The sequence below is a fragment of the Phoxinus phoxinus genome, assembly GCF_949152265.1.
Source record: "Phoxinus phoxinus genome assembly, chromosome: 22".
NCBI classification, from domain to species: domain Eukaryota; kingdom Metazoa; phylum Chordata; class Actinopteri; order Cypriniformes; family Leuciscidae; genus Phoxinus; species Phoxinus phoxinus.
Genome location: NC_136897.1, coordinates 135,585 through 160,000, shown reverse-complemented (window position 1 = coordinate 160,000; position 24,416 = coordinate 135,585). Strand labels below are relative to the sequence as shown.

The 24,416-nt window shown below is 45.4% G+C and overlaps 1 protein-coding gene across 2 annotated transcripts in view; it reads left to right on the top strand.

Moving 5' to 3' along the window:
* mettl1 (methyltransferase 1, tRNA methylguanosine) overlaps nt 1-24,416 on the top strand; it is a 62,802-nt gene that overhangs the window by 3,959 nt on the left and 34,427 nt on the right. For both annotated transcript variants that reach the window (XM_079598187.1, XM_079598186.1), the window contains one exon: nt 20,533-20,717. In XM_079598187.1, the coding sequence (XP_079454313.1) occupies nt 20,533-20,717 (185 nt within the window). The remainder of the gene's footprint in view (nt 1-20,532; nt 20,718-24,416) is intronic.

The window sequence follows — 24,416 nt, the reverse complement described above, 5'->3', positions numbered from 1 at the left end:
CTTATGTCATATGTCTGAGAAAATATGTATATTTATTAAATATAAAGGCCCATTTTAATTGCGAGAGGTTGTGGTTCATGACCAACAGTTAAATCTGAAGTTGTTCTACTTTGTTGGGACAAAATGTCGGTCCCCATGATGAAAATAGCGTATTAATTATACTAAATTATGTGTAAAATAATAGAAAAGTCAAGTCTCCTTCAGTTATACAGCGCTTTAAAGCGCTCCTATTACGCCCCTTTTCTCAAGATGTAAGATAAGTCTCTGATGTCCCCAGTGTGTGTGTGTGTGTGTGTGTGTGTGTGTGTGTGTGTGTGTGTGTGAAGGTTTAGCTCAAATCCCCCACAGATCATGTTTTACAGCATGTTTAAATCGTCATTTTTTGGGGCTGAGAAAAACACAGTTTAGTGTGTCTCTTTTAATGAGATGCGGTTCCACGCACAGGGGGCGGAGCCTAACCAGCGCCTCAGAGCCGGACAGTCTCATCTCACAGAACGATGATCATATCATAACAGAAACTCGCAGTAGCGGTGTTCGAGTCGGACAGTAATGCCCACAGAGCTAGAGGATATCTGCTGAACAGAGATAGAACAGGTGTTTATTTTAATTACGTTTATAACTAATATATGCATCTGCTCCACTATTAACACAAGCCTGCTGAGGTGAACCCCGTCTGAACGATGAGCAGAATATACTGAAGAGTTCAGTGAAGTGTATTGTACATCACACAACAGATGAAGCGTTAGTTTCACTGCAGAACTGTAAGAATAAACACAGCATAAGAAGTGCGCATGAAGTCTTATCCATAAACTCTCTCTCTCCCTCTCATCCACACAGCGAAGTACACACACACACTCGTTACAACTAACAGTAAACCAATATATACACACCTTTTCAGTGAGTCTTTATGAACTGGTAAACTGTGTGACGAGACCCTTATCTCACGAGACGACACGAGATTTTTGCACAATATTTGATAGAAAACCTCAATGACAAAATTCATGGCTGGAAAAATCGTCTGCAGGTGCATCTTGAAATGTTTTAACTAAATCATCTTGTAATGAATGTCACTCCAGTTCTACTTTGAGTATGAATGATCAAATACACTGAAATACAGCAATATAGAAGCACTGTAAAGGTTTGACCACAAACTCCTCTGACTGGCTTCTCTCGAGTGTGATTTCACACGGTCTCTTCACGGGTCTACATTATGAGCTTCCAGAACTTCTGACTGAGGCCTTGTCCACACGAACACGGGTATTTTTATAACCGTGACTTTTTGTACGCGGTTGCCCGTTCGTCCACACGGAGACGCAGCGTCAGGTCACTGCCAGGGTGAGGATCTGCAGACGCGCCGGTTGCTGTGTTGTCGTGTAGACGACCGGAGTTTTTGCCTTGCGACGTCAAAGTGTGCGCCGTTATCCGCTGTGTTTGACGTCAGATTGTGCGCCGCTGACGGCTTCTGATTGGCCAACGTGGCTTTACGGTTAGGGTTATACCGCCGCCTGCTGGTGTGGAATGCTCTTGACGGCGCTTGATAGCGTGTTTTTGCGTTTTCATGTAGACTGAGATTTTTTTCAAAAACGCAGGAGGAAAAACTCCGGTTATAAAAATACCCGTGTCCGTGTGGACATGGCCTGAGGCTGTGTGTGACCTCCAAATTAAACTACTTTCCACAAATTGAAAATATAAATAAAAACAGTTTTTCTTAGTCTTATTAGTGCAAACAATAATTAAGTGCAAGTGCAACCATACTCAAAGTAGGCCAACTCTCTCTGTGTTCAAAGTGCAAACAGAGACAGAGCCACAACTACACCGTCCAGAGACAGGTTTGATACTGGGAGACGGGGTTTGATACTGGGAGACGGGGTTTGATACTGGGTGACGGGGTTTGATACTGGGAGACGGGGTTTGATACTGGGAGACGGGGTTTTATACTGGGAGACGGGTTTTATACTGGGAGACGGGTTTGATACTGGGAGACGGGGTTGATACTGGGAGACGGGTTTGATACTGGGAGACGGGGTTTGATACTGGGAGACGGGGTTTGATACTGGGAGACGGGTTTTATACTGGGAGACGGGTTTTATACTGGGAGACGGGTTTGATACTGGGAGACGGGGTTTGATACTGGGAGACGGTGTTGATACTGGGAGACGGGTTTGATACTGGGAGACGGGGTTTGATACTGGGAGACGGGGTTTGATACTGGGAGACGGGGTTTGATACTGGGAGACGGGGTTTGATACTGGGAGACGGGGTTTGATACTGGGAGACGGGGTTTGATACTGGGAGACGGGGTTTGATACTGGGAGACGGGGTTTGATACTGGGAGACGGGGTTTGATACTGGGAGACGGGGTTTGATACTGGGAGACGGGGTTTGATACTGGGAGACGGGGTTTGATACTGGGAGACGGGGTTTGATACTGGGAGACGGGGTTTGATACTGGGAGACGGGGTTTGATACTGGGAGACGGGGTTTGATACTGGGAGACGGGGTTTGATACTGGGAGGCGGGGTTTGATACTGGGAGGCGGGGTTTGATATTGGGAGGCGGGGTTTGATATCGGGAGACGGGGTTTGATACTGGGAGGCGGGGTTTGATATCGGGAGGCGGGGTTTGATATCGGGAGGCGGGGTTTGATATCGGGAGGCGGGGTTTGATATCGGGAGGCGGGGTTTGATACTGGGAGACGGGTTTGATACTGGGAAACGGGTTTGATACTGGGAGACGGGGTTTGATACTGGGAGACGGGGTTTGATACTGGGAGACGGGTTTGAAACTGGGAGACGGGGTTTGATACTGGGAGACGGGGTTTGATACTGGGAGACGGGGTTTGATACTGGGAGACGGGGTTTGATACTGGGAGACGGGGTTTGATACTGGGAGACGGGGTTTGATACTGGGAGACGGGGTTTGATACTGGGAGACGGGCTATTGTATACGGTCTAATTTGCGTGCATCGTGTTTACTTTCACTCCGTAGTGGCGGTGCTGAGCGCGCGTTCTACAAGATAAGGGGCATTCACACAGAAGGTGTGTTTGCTGTGTAACATGCGATACGCTGGCAGTGGAATGGGGAACTGATTTTAACTTGAGCGCCGCGTTTTTAGAACGCTGTGTCATGCGCGAGACGCTGCAAAAGATGCAAGACGGGAGCGCAAGGTTACACATCCGTCTAGTGCGTTTACATAGAAAAACAATGGAAAAGTACCGCACTGGAATGGAAAAACACGTACTGTGTGAACCGCCCTAAGACATCTCAGATCGACTCTGTTGCGCAACAAATCCTCCGCCATCGTAACGCGATCAGTGAACTGAGTCCTGCTGTGTGCAACTGCAGCTCGTGCTGGATGAGCAGAGCAGACGTTTACAATAGCAAAACCACAGTGGAGGCGGCCGGTGCCGCGGTGTACAACGTAATGTAATGTGAATGTAAAGGTGGCATATTCTATGCTAATCATGGCGATATCGCGGTAGCGGTCCTAGTACTGAGCCTTGTGGTACGCCATACTGAACTTGTGATCGATAAGACATCTCTTCATTTACTGCTACAAACTGATAACGGTCAGATAAGTGATTTAAACCATGCTAGTGCAATTCCACTTATGCCAACATAATGTTCGAGTCTATTTAAAAGGATGTTGTGGTCAATGGTGTCAAATGCAGCACTAAGATCCAGTAATACTAATAGAAAGATACAACCACGATCGGATGATAAGAGCAAATCATGTGTGACTCTAACGAGAGCTGTCTCTATGGTAGGGATGTTAACCGATGACCGTTTGACCGATGGTTGACCGTATCAACGTTAACCGATCAAAGTTGTTGGTAGTCGGTTAAAAAAAAAAAAAAGTGATCTCTAAATTAGTCTATTATAGACTGTGGACTAAACGCTACTACAGTTAGCCGTCACATTCCAAGATATGATATTTTTGTGTGAAGTGAACAAATCCCTCTCACTCAATTTTTCATAACTCGCCTGTTTGTACTTAATAAACCAATGAAAACATTTGGCGCGAGGTCACAGCGTTTGGGTTCGCGCGCTCACAAGGTTTGCGAAAAGTAAAGGCTACAGGCTAACACACACTCGAGGTTAGAGCCAGGGCAGACGACAGGAGGAAGCGTGCAGAAAATAGTAGTGTGTGTGGGACCATTTCACCAAACAGAATGACACAGATGTAACGTAAGTTGCAACTTGTGTGATACAGCGCTTAAATATGAAAATACATACATTTCAGTGGTAACAGATAAGGTGATGATCATCATCTTTCTTTATTATTGTTAGTACTACCTCAAACTAAAGTGGCGTCTCTTCGGTTCGGAGCTGTCATTTTCTTAAATGAGCCGCGGCAATGTTTCAAATGAGCTTCTAACGCTAGACAAACGCCTTTATTTTCAACGCGATCACCTTGTACCCAAACCATTTCGAAACTAAGGAGCCATTTGTCCGCCGATTACATACAAGCTCCTCGGCGCCGCGTTTGCGGGACTCATGTTTCACGCTGTTGGGGATTTTAAAAAAGTGACGTGAGTGGAAGGGCGGCGCCGGCGCCGTGTGTGTGTGTGTGTGTGTGTGTGTGTGTGTGTGTGTGTGTGTGTGTGTGAGCGGGAGGCAGAGCGGCGGAGAGATGCGACAGAGTTGTGAAATTGCAGGCGCGGCTCGAGATGGCTGTTATTTCAAATAGCGTAGCATATTTTAAACTAATCGGTTAACCGGTTTCAACCGGCTAATGAGGCTCGGTGGTCGGTCAAGAATTTTTTTAGTTTTCGCCATCCCTACTCTATGGTACGGTCTAAATCCGGACTGAAAATCCTCGCTGATATAATTTCTTTCAAGAAAGGAACACAGTTGTGAGGATACTGCTTTTTCTAATATCTTTGACAGAAAAGGCAGATTAGAGATCGGCCTGTAATTGACTAGTTTTGTAGGATCAAGTTGCGTTTTTTGAAAAAAGCGATTTAATCATATCCAGCTTAAAAGTTTTAAGATGAATTAATGATATTAAGAAGAGGGTCTTGTTGATTTAGATGAATTAATGAGTTTAGAAAATTCTTCCTCTCCTATAGCAATGAATGAATCTACATTTTTTTATTTGAATGAATGAATAAAAAAAAAACAATGTTTTCGGAAATAAATATCATTAGAAGCTCAATAATCATCATTTGTCCCTAAAATTAAATAGATTCTTAAAATGTGTTATTCTTCATACATTACACTCTCTTCTGCTCACCAAGACTGCATTTATTCAATCAAAAATACAGTAAGAATGTGAAATATTATTACAATTTAAAACAGCCGTGTTCTATATCAATATATTGTAAAATATAATTTATTCCTGTGATTTTCAGCATCATTACTCTAGTCTGTCTGTGTTTATATTTAGCTTTTGGAGATTTAAGACAATAATGGACAATTTTTACTTCACTATAAGATTGGTAATTCATAATGTTGTTCATAGGGATGCACAATATATCGACCACATATCGATATCGGCCGATAAGAAAATTAGACCGATATATTAAAGCTGATAGATAATGAATTCATTTACTTCAGCTGAGACACTTCAGATGCGCACTGTTCACCATGATAGAATCACTTTGAAAAGGAAGATAGTTAAGTGCAACGTGCAGCACAAATCTGTCACATAGGCTTCATAAGATTATAATGAGAACACGACTGTAAAAGAATGTCATGGATTCTTGTTCGCCAGTGTTTCAGCGCGATGAGCGCATTGTGGCAGATAGTGCGCGTCGTATATGGAGTCAAGCCTTCATGACAAGCACAGTCAGTTCGATAATATGTTTATTTTGTGTATATATCAATAATATGTTTATTTTGTGTATATGATTAATCCCCCCCCCAAATGTGGTTCTTCACACTCTTCTGGACCCCACTAGCGAGGCAGAAATGCTCCTACCATGACCTCTGTATAACCAACACATTCTTCTCCACCAAGCCTGACCACAGGGTATCCTGGCGACACACAAGATCCCATCACTGGCATCAGCTGGACCTCATTATCACCAGAAGAGCCTCACTGAATAGTGTTCTCATTACACACAGCTATCACAGCGCTGACTGTGACACCGACCATTCACTAGTTTGCAGCAAGGTGCGCCTTCAAACGAATCGGATCCACCGATCGAAGCAGAAAGGATGCCCACGCATCAATACAGCAAGGACAACAATCCCAGATCTGTGTGAGCGATTCGCCCTCAGAAACTGCCCAACGGGCAGAAGAAAGATGGAATCATATCCGTGACGCCATCTTTAACTCTGCCATGGACACCTTTGGGAAGAAAGAGAGGCAGAACCCGGATTGGTTTTGAAGCAGGAATCGTGGAACTTGAGCCAGTCATCGCAGCCGAGAGAGCAGCTCTGATCAGCTACAAAAGGGAGCCATCAGAGAAGACACTCGCGGCTCTCAGGAAAGCCAGAAATGATGCCCAACGGATTGCTCAACGCTGCGCCAACGACTATTGGTTAAATATTTGTCAGTGCATCCAACTCTCAGCTGACTGTGGTAACATCCGTGCCATGTATGATGGCATGAAGAAGGCCTTCGGCCCAAGCGTTACCAAGGTCGCAACCCTGAAGTCCTCCTCGGGTGACATTATAACAGATCGGGATGGAGAGATGGGTGGAACATTACCAGGGACTCTATGGAAGAGAAAACACCAGCACCACCTCAGCAGTTGAGAACACCAACCTCCTGCCTGTCATGAATGAACTAGATGCTCTCCCTTCTATGGAATAACTTTTTAAGGCCATCGACTCTCTAGCCTGCAACACCAGGCAGCGATGGTATTCCTGCAGAGGTCATCAAGGCTGGGAAGAAGACCGTTCTTCTTCTCCATTTGCATGAGCTCTTGTTACAGTGCTGGGAAGAAGGAGCAGTGCCCCAGGACATGCGTGACGCCACCATCATCACTCTCTATAAAAACAAAGGAGGCCGTAGACACTGTAACAACTACCATGGAATATCCCTTCTCAGCATAGTTGGGAAAGCCTTTGCCCGAACAGTCACTAGCAGAACGCGTATATCCTGAAGCTCAGTGTGGATTCAGAGAAGGGAGATCAACAGTTGACATGATATTCTCACTAAGGCAGTTACAAGAGAAATGTTGTGAGCAGAGGCGACCATTGTTCATTGCCTTTATCGACTTGACTAAAGGCCTCTTCCCCTACTGCAAAGGATAGGATGCCCCCACAAGCTCCAGAGGATCATCATCTCTTTTCATGATGATGTGCAAGGCCTTGTCCGGTACGATGGCTCTTCCTCGGACCCATTCCCTATTAGAGGCGGAGTGAGGAAGAGCTGCGTACTCGCTCCAGTGCTCTTCGGCGTCTTCTTTTCCTTGCTGCTGAACCATTGCCTTTAGCAAATCAGAAGAGGGCATATACCTCCACACTCGAACCGATGGAAACCTGTTCAACACTGCACGCCTCCGAGCAAGGACCAAGGTGCGGAAGGTTCTGATACAGGAGATGCTTTTCGCAGATGATGCTGCCCTGACTGCTCACTCTGAGGAAGCCCTACAACAACTCATCAACCGCTTTGCGGATGCTTGTAGAGATTTCGGCCTCACTATCAGTCTCAAAAAGACCAACATAATGGGCCAAGATGTTAGCAGCATCCGAATATCTCCATTGCTGACTACACCCCCGAAGTGGTAGATAGCTTTACCTACCTTGGCTCTACCATCTCCAGCAACCTCTCCCTGGATGGCGTGCTAAACACTCGGATTGGGAAGGCAGCAGCAGCTGTGGCCCGCCTAGCAAAGAGAGTTTGGGAGAATTCCATGCTGACAACCCACACCAAGATGAGGGTGTATCAAGCTTGCGTGCTCAGAACTCTATGGTAGTGAACCATGGACCCTGTACTCCCGGCAAAAACGCAGACTCAACTCATTCCAGCTGTGCTGCTCAGGAAAATCAAGACCGTGTCCCAAACAAGGACGTCGTGGCCCAGGCGGAAATACCAAGCATGTTTGCATTACTCTCCCAGAAACGCCTGCGCTGGCTAGGCCATGTCAGTCGCATTTAGGATGGTCGCATACCCAAAGATCAGCGAGCTTGCTACGTTCTTCGCTACAAAGACGTTTGTAAACGAGACTTGAAGGCAGGCAACGTCAATCCAGCAGTTTGGGAAGCAGAAGCTGCAGATGGAGGCAAGCTGTCAAAGCAGGCATCAAGGTGTCTGAGAAGAAAAGGGAGTACGAGTGGGAAGAGCGGAGAAAGCGCAGACGGCAGAGGGTTGCACCAGCTGACCCAGACCCAGACCCAGGCACATACTACACCTGCAGCAACTGTAACAGAGCTTGCCGCTCCAAAATCGGACTGTACAGTCACAGCAGGAGCTGCAAACTAACCACAAACCAACCACCTTGACGCATACTCCATTGTCTCCAGAGTAGTGTTGTCACGGTACCAAAATTTCAGTATTCGGTACCGATACCTGTGAAAATCCACTGTTCTCGGTACCAATTTCGGTACCAAAGCTAATTTAGATTAAATTAACATATATTAAAGTGTATATCCATTTGTTAGATAACATTAGATAAAATGACCTAACAATAGTTATACACTGAAGCAATTATTCTCCTTGGGGTGTTTTAAAAATGTAGCCTACTAATACATTTTTAAAATCAAAAGTTTTATCTGTTCATGAACAATCAAGTGTTTGTATTAAATAACATTCACAAACATACATTAATGTTGTAAAAATATATTGTTCACTCAATGATGTTAGATAAGGCATTAAGTAATGTTAATGAATGGTATCTTAATGTAGTGTTACCAACTAAACAGGAAATAAAACGTGTTTTATTTGACTTGACTGTCCTTTTATTTAATCCAAAAACTGCGTTCATATTTAAAAGGCCTTTTAAACTAGATACAACCGCACACGATCCCACTTTAGGGGCCGTTCACATATCGCTACTTCAAATGTAGGCGCGCGGCTTATAATAGAAGCATCTCAACAGGTCATGTGACAAAAACCAGCGGCCTTTCCGTAACAACGTGGACATGGAAAGCTCGGCCGAACAGCTGATCATAGCTGTACAGGGCGGCGTTTTATTTCTCATCTCAATGAATATATCTAGTAGTAAAGCTCCTCGTCATCAGTTTGCACCGCTTTCTCCTTTCCACAAGCGCGTGCTTTCCCGTTGCGTCTGCCGTTGCTATGCAACCATGAACAGAGGCGCGCCTGGAAAACGAATTAGCACGCGCAAAAAACGCGCTATGTGAACGGCAATGTTTCTTGTCAACAAGTGATTTCAGAGCCACCGCATTAGCAGCGCCGCCGGTCGCCGTGTCTCAGTGTGTTTATAAAGAGGACGCAACTGTGCACCGTTGGGACAGCGCATCAAGAACCGGATTAATCCGATACTTCGTTTACCACCAAAGAACTTCTATACTCTTTGGTACTACCGGTACTTAAGAAAAGCTGGTACCGTAACCATTTAATTTTTTTAGTACCGAAATGGTACCGAAGTTCCGGGTCTTTTGACAACACTACTCCAGAGACAGACGGATGCCAACAAATATGATTAATCACATGATGAGTTAATGCATGAATGATGCAGTAAAGCGCTTAATTTTACAGGTGATCATGTTTAGCTCCAGCGCGCGCAGCTCAAACAGCAATGCACATTAATAACTATGATTGGGACTTTTGGGTTATATACGTGACATTATAATAAGAACACTATTATAATAAAACGTTGTGAATTTTCTGGGTTTAGTTGGCGTTTCTGCGCGTTGTTGTGGGAATAGCGTGTCCAGAACAGGGGTTACACGTTCTGACCATTCTGTGCATTCGCGTCATTTTGTGCAGATATAAGCCGTAATATTAAGTTTCTGTAATATAAATATCTGATTAATCTCCTATAGGATGCGTTTTGTTGAGTTAAATAACCCGCTAGAAAAGTTATTCAGTTTCCCGGTGCTCGTTCTCTTCAGCTTCAGCGCGTGCACTCAAACAGCATCGCAAAACATTCAAATCTATGATTGGGATTGTATATAAATGTAATTATTTTTGTAATAAATATAAATTATTTGAGTATAGTTGTAGTCAGGGTTCACCTGCGGTTAGGGTCAGGGTTCACCAGCGTTCAGGTCAGGGTTCATCAGCGGTTAGGGTCAGGGTTCACCAGCGGTTAGGGTCAGGGTTCATCAGCGGTCAGGGTTCACCAGCGTTCAGGTCAGGGTTCACCAGCGGTTAGGGTCAGGGCTCACCAGCGTTCAGGTCAGGGTTCATCAGCGGTTAGGGTCAGGGTTCACCAGCGTTCAGGTCAGGGTTCATCAGCGTTCAGGTCAGGGTTCATCAGCGGTTAGGGTCAGGGTTCACCAGCGGTTAGGGTCAGGGTTCACCAGCGTTCAGGTCAGGGTTCATCAGCGGTTAGGGTCAGGGTTCACCAGCGGTTAGGGGTCAGGGTTCACCAGTGTTTCTGATTCTGATTCAGTCTTTTCTCTTCATCATGATCGGTTATTCAGAAGTAAAGATTCCCCTGTTCTCATGCTCTTAAACTGTTCACTCTACTTCCAGAGTTTTTAAAATAAACAAAAAGAGGATATTTGTGAAAATGGAAGCATTAACTTCTATAATACCACCTTATAGCTTCACAACATTGAGGCTTATAATGTAAAATCAAACTATGTTGACTTTCTGAAGGCATAACTATATCCTAACATGTATTAAAATGTATAAACCATCCGGTGACGGCAGATACCGACGTGAAACTCTTGTCCCTCTTTTGGTTTCACTGTACATGTTCAAACTGAACCACAAACACACGTGATAACACCTTTAGTCACTACATTCATGATCTAAAAGGGCATGATTGGTCACACTGCTTAAACTCCCATGTAGTCAACCCTGTCCCTTAAATCTCATCACCAAAATCACATATTAAATGCTTTTTCCTTGATAAAAAATCTTCATGCCTTAACATATCTTGAATGTAACTCGACACCCTTGCCTCATTTAGTATGCGCAGTTATATAAATATACAAATGAGCCCCGCCTTCACTCACTCAGAGATCCACTGGTGGACGATCACACGTTGATCTGATTGGTTACAAGGTAGTTTGTGACGTCAGAAACACCAGCGATTTCAAACCGTGTGTTTGAGACTGTCTTTGGTTCACTGCAGTTTTAAGGGGAAAATACTCAGCAATGCTGTCGACTTATGAACTTACACATGTTTTTCTTAAAACGTATTAAAAACACCACATATAAACAACATTAAAAGCGGGATTTTCCCCACAGGGGGACTTTAATGCCTCAACTAACAGAAGCTTTGAGTAGATCTCACAGTTAATCTGGAACCAATGATCAGTTCTGAGATCAGCTTGAATAATGACTGTTGTCCTTCTAGAGTTAACAGCACTATTGAACTTGCATCATTGATTCTGTTAATTTATTGCTGTGAAGCTGCATTGAAACATTCATGATAATACATTCCCTGTATTATCCCATCAGAGCTGTTCCCTGTATTATCCCACCAGAGCTGTTCCCTGTATTATCCCACCAGAGCTGTTCCCTGTATTATCCCACCAGAGCTGTTCCCTGTATTATCCCACCACAGCTGTTCCCTGTATTATCCCACCAGAGCTGTTCCCTGTATTATCCCACCAGAGCTGTTCCCTGTATTATCCCACCAGAGCTGTTCCCTGTATTATCCCACCAGAGCTGTTCCCTGTATTATCCCACCAGAGCTGTTCCCTGTATTATCACACCAGAGCTGTTCCCTGTATTATCCCACCACAGCTGTTCCCTGTATTATCCCTGTATTATCCCTGTATTATCCCACCAGAGCTGTTCCCTGTATTATCCCACCAGAGCTGTTCCCTGTATTATCCCACCAGAGCTGTTCCCTGTATTATCCCACCAGAGCTGTTCCCTGTATTATCCCACCAGAGCTGTTCCCTGTATTATCCCACCAGAGCTGTTCCCTGTATTATCCCACCAGAGCTGTTCCCTGTATTATCACACCAGAGCTGTTCCCTGCATTATCCCACCAGAGCTGTTCCCTGTATTATCCCACCAGAGCTGTTCCCTGTATTATCCCACCAGAGCTGTTCCCTGTATTATCCCACCAGAGCTGTTCCCTGTATTATCACACCAGAGCTGTTCCCTGCATTATCCCACCAGAGCTGTTCCCTGTATTATCCCACCAGAGCTGTTCCCTGTATTATCCCACCAGAGCTGTTCCCTGTATTATCAGACCAGAGCTGTTCCCTGTATTATCCCACCAGAGCTGTTCCCTGTATTATCCCTGTATTATCCCACCAGAGCTGTTCCCTGTATTATCCCACCAGAGCTGTTCCCTGTATTATCCCATCAGAGCTGTTCCCTGTATTATCCCACCAGAGCTGTTCCCTGTATTATCCCACCAGAGCTGTTCCCTGTATTATCAGACCAGAGCTGTTCCCTGTATTATCCCACCAGAGCTGTTCCCTGTATTATCCCACCAGAGCTGTTCCCTGTATTATCACACCAGAGCTGTTCCCTGTATTATCCCATCAGAGCTGTTCCCTGTATTATCCCACCAGAGCTGTTCCCTGTATTATCCCACCAGAGCTGTTCCCTGTATTATCCCACCAGAGCTGTTCCATCTTTATTATCCCACCAGAGCTGTTCCCTGTATTATCCCACCAGAGCTGTTCCCTGTATTATCCCACCAGAGCTGTTCCCTGTATTATCCCACCAGAGCTGTTCCATCTTTATTATCCCACCAGAGCTGTTCCCTGTATTATCCCTGTATTATCCCACCAGAGCTGTTCCCTGTATTATCCCACCAGAGCTGTTCCCTGTATTATCCCATCAGAGCTGTTCCCTGTATTATCCCACCAGAGCTGTTCCCTGTATTATCCCACCAGAGCTGTTCCCTGTATTATCACACCAGAGCTGTTCCCTGTATTATCCCACCAGAGCTGTTCCCTGTATTATCCCACCAGAGCTGTTCCCTGCATTATCCCACCAGAGCTGTTCCCTGTATTATCATACCAGAGCTGTTCCCTGTATTATCACACCAGAGCTGTTCCCTGTATTATCCCACCAGAGCTGTTCCCTGTATTATCACACCAGAGCTGTTCCATCTTTATTATCCCACCAGAGCTGTTCCCTGTATTATCCCACCAGAGCTGTTCCCTGTATTATCACACCAGAGCTGTTCCCTGTATTATCCCACCAGAGCTGTTCCCTGTATTATCCCACCACAGCTGTTCCCTGTATTATCCCTGTATTATCCCACCAGAGCTGTTCCCTGTATTATCCCACCAGAGCTGTTCCCTGTATTATCCCACCACAGCTGTTCCCTGTATTATCACACCAGAGTTGTTCCCTGTATTATCCCACCAGAGCTGTTCCCTGTATTATCACACCAGAGCTGTTCCCTGTATTATCACACCAGAGCTGTTCCCTGTATTATCCCACCAGAGCTGTTCCCTGTATTATCCCACCACAGCTGTTCCCTGTATTATCACACCAGAGTTGTTCCCTGTATTATCCCACCAGAGCTGTTCCCTGTATTATCCCACCAGAGCTGTTCCCTGTATTATCCCACCAGAGCTGTTCCCTGTATTATCACACCAGAGCTGTTCCCTGTATTATCCCACCAGAGCTGTTCCCTGTATTATCCCATCAGAGCTGTTCCCTGTATTATCCCACCAGAGCTGTTCCCTGTATTATCCCACCAGAGCTGTTCCCTGTATTATCCCACCAGAGCTGTTCCCTGTATTATCCCACCAGAGCTGTTCCCTGTATTATCCCACCAGAGCTGTTCCCTGTATTATCCCACCAGAGCTGTTCCCTGTATTATCCCACCACAGCTGTTCCCTGTATTATCCCACCACAGCTGTTCCCTGTATTATCCCTGTATTATCCCACCAGAGCTGTTCCCTGTATTATCCCACCAGAGCTGTTCCCTGTATTATCCCACCAGAGCTGTTCCCTGTATTATCCCACCAGAGCTGTTCCCTGTATTATCCCACCAGAGCTGTTCCCTGATTATCACACCAGAGCTGTTCCCTGCATTATCACACCAGAGCTGTTCCCTGCATTATCCCACCAGAGCTGTTCCCTGCATTATCACACCAGAGCTGTTCCCTGCATTATCCCACCAGAGCTGTTCCCTGTATTATCCCACCAGAGCTGTTCCCTGTATTATCCCACCAGAGCTGTTCCCTGCATTATCACACCAGAGCTGTTCCCTGATTATCACACCAGAGCTGTTCCCTGCATTATCCCACCAGAGCTGTTCCCTGTATTATCCCACCAGAGCTGTTCCCTGTATTATCCCACCAGAGCTGTTCCCTGTATTATCCCACCAGAGCTGTTCCCTGTATTATCCCACCAGAGCTGTTCCCTGTATTATCCCACCAGAGCTGTTCCCTGTATTATCCCACCAGAGCTGTTCCCTGTATTATCCCACCAGAGCTGTTCCCTGTATTATCCCACCAGAGCTGTTCCCTGTATTATCCCACCAGAGCTGTTCCCTGTATTATCCCACCAGAGCTGTTCCCTGTATTATCACACCAGAGCTGTTCCCTGTATTATCCCACCAGAGCTGTTCCCTGCATTATCCCACCAGAGCTGTTCCCTGTATTATCCCACCAGAGCTGTTCCCTGTATTATCAGACCAGAGCTGTTCCCTGTATTATCCCACCAGAGCTGTTCCCTGTATTATCCCACCAGAGCTGTTCCCTGTATTATCAGACCAGAGCTGTTCCCTGTATTATCCCACCAGAGCTGTTCCCTGTATTATCCCACCAGAGCTGTTCCCTGTATTATCCCACCAGAGCTGTTCCCTGTATTATCACACCAGAGCTGTTCCCTGTATTATCCCACCAGAGCTGTTCCCTGTATTATCAGACCAGAGCTGTTCCCTGTATTATCCCACCAGAGTTGTTCCCTGTATTATCCCACCAGAGCTGTTCCCTGTATTATCCCACCAGAGCTGTTCCCTGTATTATCACACCAGAGCTGTTCCCTGTATTATCCCACCAGAGCTGTTCCCTGTATTATCCCTGTATTATCCCACCAGAGCTGTTCCCTGTATTATCCCACCAGAGCTGTTCCCTGTATTATCACACCAGAGCTGTTCCCTGTATTATCACACCAGAGCTGTTCCCTGTATTATCCCACCAGAGCTGTTCCCTGCATTATCACACCAGAGCTGTTCCCTGTATTATCCCACCAGAGCTGTTCCCTGTATTATCCCTGTATTATCACACCAGAGCTGTTCCCTGTATTATCCCTGTATTATCCCACCAGAGCTGTTCCCTGTATTATCCCACCAGAGCTGTTCCCTGTATTATCCCACCAGAGCTGTTCCCTGTATTATCCCTGTATTATCCCTGTATTATCCCACCAGAGCTGTTCCCTGTATTATCACACCAGAGCTGTTCCCTGTATTATCCCACCAGAGCTGTTCCCTGTATTATCACACCAGAGCTGTTCCCTTTATTATCCCACCAGAGCTGTTCCCTGTATTATCCCATCAGAGCTGTTCCCTGTATTATCCCACCAGAGCTGTTCCCTGTATTATCCCATCAGAGCTGTTCCCTGTATTATCCCACCAGAGCTGTTCCCTGTATTATCCCACCAGAGCTGTTCCCTTTATTATCCCACCAGAGCTGTTCCCTGTATTATCCCATCAGAGCTGTTCCCTGTATTATCCCACCAGAGCTGTTCCCTGCATTATCCCACCAGAGATGTTCCCTGTATTATCCCACCAGAGCTGTTCCCTGTATTATCCCACCAGAGCTGTTCCCTGTATTATCCCACCAGAGCTGTTCCCTGTATTATCCCACCAGAGCTGTTCCCTTTATTATCCCACCAGAGCTGTTCCCTGTATTATCCCACCAGAGCTGTTCCCTGTATTATCCCACCAGAGCTGTTCCCTGTATTATCACACCAGAGCTGTTCCCTGTATTATCCCACCAGAGCTGTTCCCTGTATTATCCCATCAGAGCTGTTCCCTGTATTATCCCACCAGAGCTGTTCCCTGTATTATCCCACCAGAGCTGTTCCCTGCATTATCCCATCAGAGCTGTTCCCTGTATTATCCCACCAGAGCTGTTCCCTGTATTATCCCACCAGAGCTGTTCCCTGCATTATCACACCAGAGCTGTTCCCTGATTATCACACCAGAGCTGTTCCCTGTATTATCCCACCAGAGCTGTTCCCTGTATTATCCCATCAGAGCTGTTCCCTGTATTATCCCACCAGAGCTGTTCCCTGTATTATCCCACCAGAGCTGTTCCCTGTATTATCCCATCAGAGCTGTTCCCTGTATTATCCCACCAGAGCTGTTCCCTGTATTATCCCACCAGAGCTGTTCCCTGCATTATCACACCAGAGCTGTTCCCTGATTATCACACCAGAGCTGTTCCCTGCATTATCACACCAGAGCTGTTCCCTGTATTATCCCACCAGAGCTGTTCCCTGTATTATCCCACCAGAGCTGTTCCCTGCATTATCACACCAGAGCTGTTCCCTGATTATCACACCAGAGCTGTTCCCTGCATTATCCCACCAGAGCTGTTCCCTGTATTATCCCACCAGAGCTGTTCCCTGTATTATCCCACCAGAGCTGTTCCCTGTATTATCCCACCAGAGCTGTTCCCTGTATTATCCCACCAGAGCTGTTCCCTGTATTATCCCACCAGAGCTGTTCCCTGTATTATCCCACCAGAGCTGTTCCCTGTATTATCCCACCAGAGCTGTTCCCTGTATTATCCCACCAGAGCTGTTCCCTGTATTATCCCACCAGAGCTGTTCCCTGTATTATCCCACCAGAGCTGTTCCCTGTATTATCCCACCAGAGCTGTTCCCTGTATTATCCCACCAGAGCTGTTCCCTGTATTATCAGACCAGAGCTGTTCCCTGTATTATCCCACCAGAGCTGTTCCCTGTATTATCCCACCAGAGCTGTTCCCTGTATTATCAGACCAGAGCTGTTCCCTGTATTATCCCACCAGAGCTGTTCCCTGTATTATCCCACCAGAGCTGTTCCCTGTATTATCCCACCAGAGCTGTTCCCTGTATTATCCCACCAGAGCTGTTCCCTGTATTATCACACCAGAGCTGTTCCCTGTATTATCCCACCAGAGCTGTTCCCTGTATTATCAGACCAGAGCTGTTCCCTGTATTATCCCACCAGAGTTGTTCCCTGTATTATCCCACCAGAGCTGTTCCCTGTATTATCCCACCAGAGCTGTTCCCTGTATTATCACACCAGAGCTGTTCCCTGTATTATCCCACCAGAGCTGTTCCCTGTATTATCCCTGTATTATCCCACCAGAGCTGTTCCCTGTATTATCCCACCAGAGCTGTTCCCTGTATTATCACACCAGAGCTGTTCCCTGTATTATCACACCAGAGCTGTTCCCTGTATTATCCCACCAGAGCTGTTCCCTGCATTATCACACCAGAGCTGTTCCCTGTATTATCCCACCAGAGCTGTTCCCTGTATTATCCCTGTATTATCACACCAGAGCTGTTCCCTGTATTATCCCTGTATTATCCCACCAGAGCTGTTCCCTGTATTATCCCACCAGAGCTGTTCCCTGTATTATCCCACCAGAGCTGTTCCCTGTATTATCCCTGTATTATCCCTGTATTATCCCACCAGAGCTGTTCCCTGTATTATCACACCAGAGCTGTTCCCTGTATTATCCCACCAGAGCTGTTCCCTGTATTATCACACCAGAGCTGTTCCCTTTATTATCCCACCAGAGCTGTTCCCTGTATTATCCCATCAGAGCTGTTCCCTGTATTATCCCACCAGAGCTGTTCCCTGTATTATCCCATCAGAGCTGTTCCCTGTATTATCCCACCAGAGCTGTTCCCTGTATTATCCCACCAGAGCTGTTCCCTTTATTATCCCACCAGAGCTGTTCCCTGTATTATCCCATCAGAGCTGTTCCCTGTATTATCCCACCAGAGCTGTTCCCTGCATTATCCCACCAGAGATGTTCCCTGTATTATCCCACCAGAGCTGTTCCCTGTATTATCCCACCAGAGCTGTTCCCTGTATTATCACACCAGAGCTGTTCCCTGTATTATCCCACCAGAGCTGTTCCCTGTATTATCCCACCAGAGCTGTTCCCTGTATTATCCCACCAGAGCTGTTCCCTGTATTATCCCACCAGAGCTGTTCCCTGTATTATCCCACCACAGCTGTTCCCTGTATTATCCCACCACAGCTGTTCCCTGTATTATCCCTGTATTATCCCACCAGAGCTGTTCCCTGTATTATCCCACCAGAGCTGTTCCCTGTATTATCCCACCAGAGCTGTTCCCTGTATTATCCCACCAGAGCTGTTCCCTGTATTATCCCATCAGAGCTGTTCCCTGTATTATCCCACCAGAGCTGTTCCCTGTATTATCCCACCAGAGCTGTTCCCTGTATTATCCCACCAGAGCTGTTCCCTGTATTATCCCACCAGAGCTGTTCCCTGTATTATCCCATCAGAGCTGTTCCCTGTATTATCCCACCAGAGCTGTTCCCTGTATTATCCCACCAGAGCTGTTCCCTGTATTATCCCACCAGAGCTGTTCCCTGTATTATCCCACCAGAGCTGTTCCCTGCATTATCCCATCAGAGCTGTTCCCTGTATTATCCCACCAGAGCTGTTCCCTGTATTATCCCACCAGAGCTGTTCCCTGTATTATCCCACCAGAGCTGTTCCCTGCATTATCCCATCAGAGCTGTTCCCTGTATTATCCCACCAGAGCTGTTCCCTGTATTATCCCACCAGAGCTGTTCCCTGTATTATCCCACCAGAGCTGTTCCCTGTATTATCCCACCAGAGCTGTTCCCTGTATTATCCCACCAGAGCTGTTCCCTGTATTATCCCATCAGAGCTGTTCCCTGTATTATCCCACCAGAGCTGTTCCCTGTATTATCCCACCAGAGATGTTCCCTGTATTATCCCACCAGAGCTGTTCCCTGTATTATCCCATCAGAGCTGTTCCCTGTATTATCCCACCAGAGCTGTTCCCTGTATTATCCCACCAGAGATGTTCCCTGTATTATCCCACCAGAGCTGTTCCCTGCATTATCCCATCAGAGCTGTTCCCTGTATTATCCCACCAGAGCTGTTCCCTGTATTATCCCATCAGAGCTGTTCCCTGTATTATCCCACCAGAGCTGTTCCCTGTATTATCCCACCAGAGCTGTTCCCTGTATTATCCCACCAGAGCTGTTCCCTGTATTATCCCACCAGAGCTGTTCCCTGCATTATCCCATCAGAGCTGTTCCCTGTATTATCCCACCAGAGCTGTTCCCTGTATTATCCCACCAGAGCTGTTCCCTGTATTATCCCACCAGAGCTGTTCCCTGCATTATCCCATCAGAGCTGTTCCCTGTATTATCCCACCAGAGCTGTTCCCTGTATTATCCCACCAGAGCTGTTCCCTGTATTATCCCACCAGAGCTGTTCCCTGTATTATCCCACCAGAGCTGTTCCCTGTATTATCCCACCAGAGCTGTTCCCTGTATTATCCCATCAGAGCTGTTCCCTGTATTATCCCACCAGAGCTGTTCCCTGTATTATCCCACCAGAGATGTTCCCTGTATTATCCCACCAGAGCTGTTCCCTGTATTATCCCACCAGAGCTGTTCCCTGCATTATCCCACCAGAGCTGTTCCCTGTATTATCCCACCAGAGCTGTTCCCTGTATTATCCCACCAGAGCTGTTCCCTGTATTATCCCACCAGAGCTGTTCCCTGTATTATCCCACCAGAGCTGTTCCCTGTATTATCCCACCAGAGCTGTTCCCTGTATTATCCCACCAGAGCTGTTCCCTGTATTATCCCACCAGAGCTGTTCCCTGTATTATCCCATCAGAGCTGTTCCCTGCATTATCCCACCAGAGATGTTCCCTGTATTATCCCATCAGAGCTGTTCCCTGTATTATCCCACCAGAGCTGTTCCCTGTATTATCCCACCAGAGCTGTTCCCTGTATTATCCCACCAGAGCTGTTCCCTGTATTATCCCACCAAAGCTGTTCCCTGCATTATCCCATCAGAGCTGTTCCCTGTATTATCCCACCAGAGCTGTTCCCTGTATTATCCCACCAGAGCTGTTCCCTGTATTATCCCACCAGAGCTGTTCCCTGTATTATCCCACCAGAGCTGTTCCCTGTATTATCCCACCAGAGCTGTTCCCTGTATTATCCCACCAGAGCTGTTCCCTGTATTATCCCACCAGAGCTGTTCCCTGCATTATCACACCAGAGCTGTTCCCTGTTCATTCACTGCGGCTCAAAGACATCAGACGTGTGTTCTGTAAAGCTGATTTCTGTTGTGAAAAATGCTTTAGTATATTGATAAACATGTCTTAAAACGTTTAACCTGACACGAAAAAGTTAGATTTGAAAACCTTTACATGGTGTGTGTGTGTGTGTGTGTGTGTGTGTGTGTGTGTGTTGCACTGTGATGATTATTAGTTCATGACTGCATTAACAGACGTGATGTTAAATGCTGTTTTTATTGTTCCTCTGGTAGTTCAGTTGTCGGAGCTGTTCCCCGACCAGCTGATTCTGGGATTGGAGATCCGGGTGAAAGTGTCCGATTATGTGCAGGACCGCATTCGCTCGCTGCGCTCTGCAGAACCGGGCCGGTACCAGAACATCTCCTGTCTGCGCAGCAACGCCATGAAGTACTTGCCCAACTTCTTCACCAAAGGACAGGTAGTGTGTGTGTGTGTGTTCTTCACCAAGGTCCTAATTTGACTCATTTTTGTAGATTTGTTACAGAACTTAATATTGGCTTAATATCTGAAACCATATATTCATAAAACATATTGCCATTTGCCAATTTAAGTTGGAGCGTATTCAATTTATGATGATTTTTAAGAACTTTCTTCTTGAGTTTTTAGAATGTTGTCAAGAAATGTTTTTGGGATAATCAAATATTCTTAACTTTATTCTTAAATTAGAAAATAAGAACAAAATGGCTGTTAAGATGAATTTTATTCTTAACCCTCTGGGGACCGCAAACTCGCCGGCGCGTTTTGCTCGTTTTTTTTTACATAGCAGCAAAATAGACATAAAATACTCTGTCATTTTTGGTCATACAGACTTAAGAAATATGAAAAAATAAGCTGTTAAATGTCTACTTTTTATATCAAATCCTTAACTTTGAAATATGTTTGATACTTTAAAAAAAGAAAGATTACACTTGAAATATTGTTAAAATTGTAATTGTTGTTGATTTTACATGTAAACACTTTTTAATAAAATAGCAAAAAATATATTTACAAGGTAGATGTAAAATAATCTTTATAGGTCAATATAAGCCTTCTCATTAAATTATTTATTATTGTTTTTTATTAGTGACACATTTGGGCAGAGGATGTATTCCAAAACTTTCTGAAAATACAGTATGAGAATTAACTGCACAATTACTAGAAATGTTTACCTTGGATATTATACAATTTGCATGTATAAAAAAAATTGTGAAAGAAAAGTTTCCAAATCTAACTTTGAACCAATTCTGTAGAATGGCTCATATAGCCTATTTGAACAGGATTGGTTTCCAGGTATGACTGTGTAAATCAATGTATTGTTTTATGTGAGTGATTAGGCAGGATGATTTTCAGATCATTTTGTAGGAAAAACTCTAGGCGACATCATCCATTACTCAAAAGTATTGTTCAAACATATAAACTACGTGTTTTGTGGCGTTATTTCAGACACCTTAATTTTTTGTTTTTTGAATAACCATGCATAAACATTATTCTCTCAAAAATACAAACATTGTACATGCATGTTGCTCACATATTATGGTAGCCCTGTTTGTGATAAATAGAGTGTAATTACACCTTTGCCATTAATATGTTTATAAGCAACTGAAAAAAGCACAAATGTCAGGGCATGTCAGAGCATCTCAAGGTCCCCAAAAACACCTGGGTCCCCAGAGGGTGAAGAAAGTCTGTTGAATCTGTCTCCTGAACAGCCTGGGTCACAGCAGATGTTCCTTTACACAAGTCCGGAGTAAAACTAACACTCTGGAAAAGTTAGACACAAGTTCTCAATTTCTCTGAAGAGTTTTATGACCTCGTCAGCTCTCTGAGTCAGTGGTGAAGCAACCGTCTATATTAAACCCAGCCTGAGACAGGTCAACGTCTTTCTGTGTTCCTCTGCTTCTGGCTTTATAAAAGCAAAAGCTCTTCTGTGTGAGCTTCCCCTTCATTCACTCGCTCTGTATAACCCTGAACGCAACGCTCCTCCACTACTGCTTTATCACAGACACCACAGACTGCATCTCTTATACAAGATTTATAATGGAGACTTCTGAGTAAATCCCTGTCCCTGCGGGTCGAGTCCTCATGCTCTCTGCCTCAGCTTGTCTTCTGTACGGTGGTCTGTTTAACTCTGGAACAGGAATCATCCAGAAACACACTCTAAGGCATAGACTCGTATACTTCAAGGACCCGATACTGAAGCAGAAAATGTGTCTCGTGCAGACAGGACTGTCTGGACTTGTAGATCAGGGAAGTAAAGCTGGATTGTTCAGTGAGAGAGAAGGTTTGTTCCTCATCTTATAAACCAGCGAAACTCCTTCAGGACAACAGCGTATGACGTTTGGGCTCAAAAGAGGCACTGAATCTCGACAGACCCCAAACCAACTCTTTAAGAAACGTTTACGGCTTTAAATTTAAAGTAACTTTTGTCAAATCATGTGAAAACAAAGATTGCATTTGCAAGAATTTGCACAGGCATTTTAAACTAGGATTTTTCTTTAGTTTGGATCGTACTCTCTGATTTGGCTCTTCTGTCTGATCCTGATGCTCTTGGGGAAGTCCTGCTTCTGTGATGGACTGAGTATGTTTGAGTAAATGAATAGATGGGAAAGGACTAAAACATGAGTGTATACGTCAGTACCGTAGTAGATGAAATCAGTGACTTTAAGTGAGCATCTCTTCTTTTTGAACAGCCCAATACTTCTCTCTTCTTGCGTTCGTGTCAAATGGACACACTCTTATTTGATCATATTAATCAAACTTTTTTCCACCATCTTAGTAAGCATCTGCTCTATTCTGTTGACCACACTGTTGTTCAGTGTCCTTAAAATACTTTGTACCATCTATTTCTAACCTTAAATATTCATGTAGTAGAAAATGCTACGTTTATATCCTGAATCAGGCTTTTATCCACTCTGTAAAAAAAAAATATTTTTTTTTACAGTTGTAAATAAAGAGAAGATTATTTAAGTATCTTAAGGCCAGTTGTTCCTGCGGCGACAGACACACACTGCACGTCACTTCACACACACATTCAACATGTTCAGTCGGCGAAAACACAACACGCACTGATCTGACAGAACCCGGCGGTGTCTGTTTCCGTCCGTGCCTTTACAAGAAAACACTATTTCAGTCTTTCTATTTAAGAATTTTACATGTAATTCAGTGTTTTACCTGTAGTTTCTGTGATTTATTTCTGAGTGACATTTTTTCTAAAGTAAATCCAAATATTTTGGGATTTAATAGTCTATATAGTAAATATAAATAGTATTTTCTTAAAGAGAGCTTCCTTTTCCCCTAGTCTATAAACTCACTTGACTTCAGTTTCATGTCATTAAATTACACTTGATGCACAAATTAGAGATGATATGTTCAAAGTTAATAAAGTGTGTAGCCCAACCATCAGTTTTGCTACGGAGACATCACGTCAGTGTCTCTGGGGATGTGAATAACCCCGTCGGCTCACATGACAAGAGCATATGACCCGCATCAGACTGACATGATCTTTCAGAACCGGAGGGCTTTTGGCATGAAACCCCAAAGTGAACAGTCTATTTACAGCGCCCTTCTTTTTGCTTTCTCTTGATAAAGCCTTAATTAAAGTGTAGTGTTTTCCAGCTGGTGAAGACAGCCGGCGGGCCTGATGCACCCAGTAATTATCCCACAGTTTTTCTGTCTCATTTATTTGCCTAATAAAAGCTTGTGTGCAGACGTATTGCGGTATTAGCCACTGATGTGAAGGGAATGGTTGTGCAATGGCAGTGTGAGGTGGTCCTGGTGTAATAAAAGCTCATGAAGGGGGAATTCCAGCTGGTAACGTGCAGAAACGGCGACTCGGATTCATCAGCTGATTCTGCCCTCCGTCGCTACGAGCCGAGCCCTACGAGCCGAGCCCTACGAGCCGAGCCCTACGAGCCGAGCCCTACGAGCCGAGGCCTACGAGCCGAGCCCTACGAGCCGAGGCCTACGAGCCGAGGCCTACGAGCCGAGGCCTACGAGCCGAGCCCTACGAGCCGAGGCCTACGAGCCGAGCCCTACGAGCCGAGGCCTACGAGCCGAGGCCTACGAGCCGAGGCCTACGAGCCGAGGCCTACGAGCCGAGGCCTACGAGCCGAGCCCTACGAGCCGAGCCCTACGAGCCGAG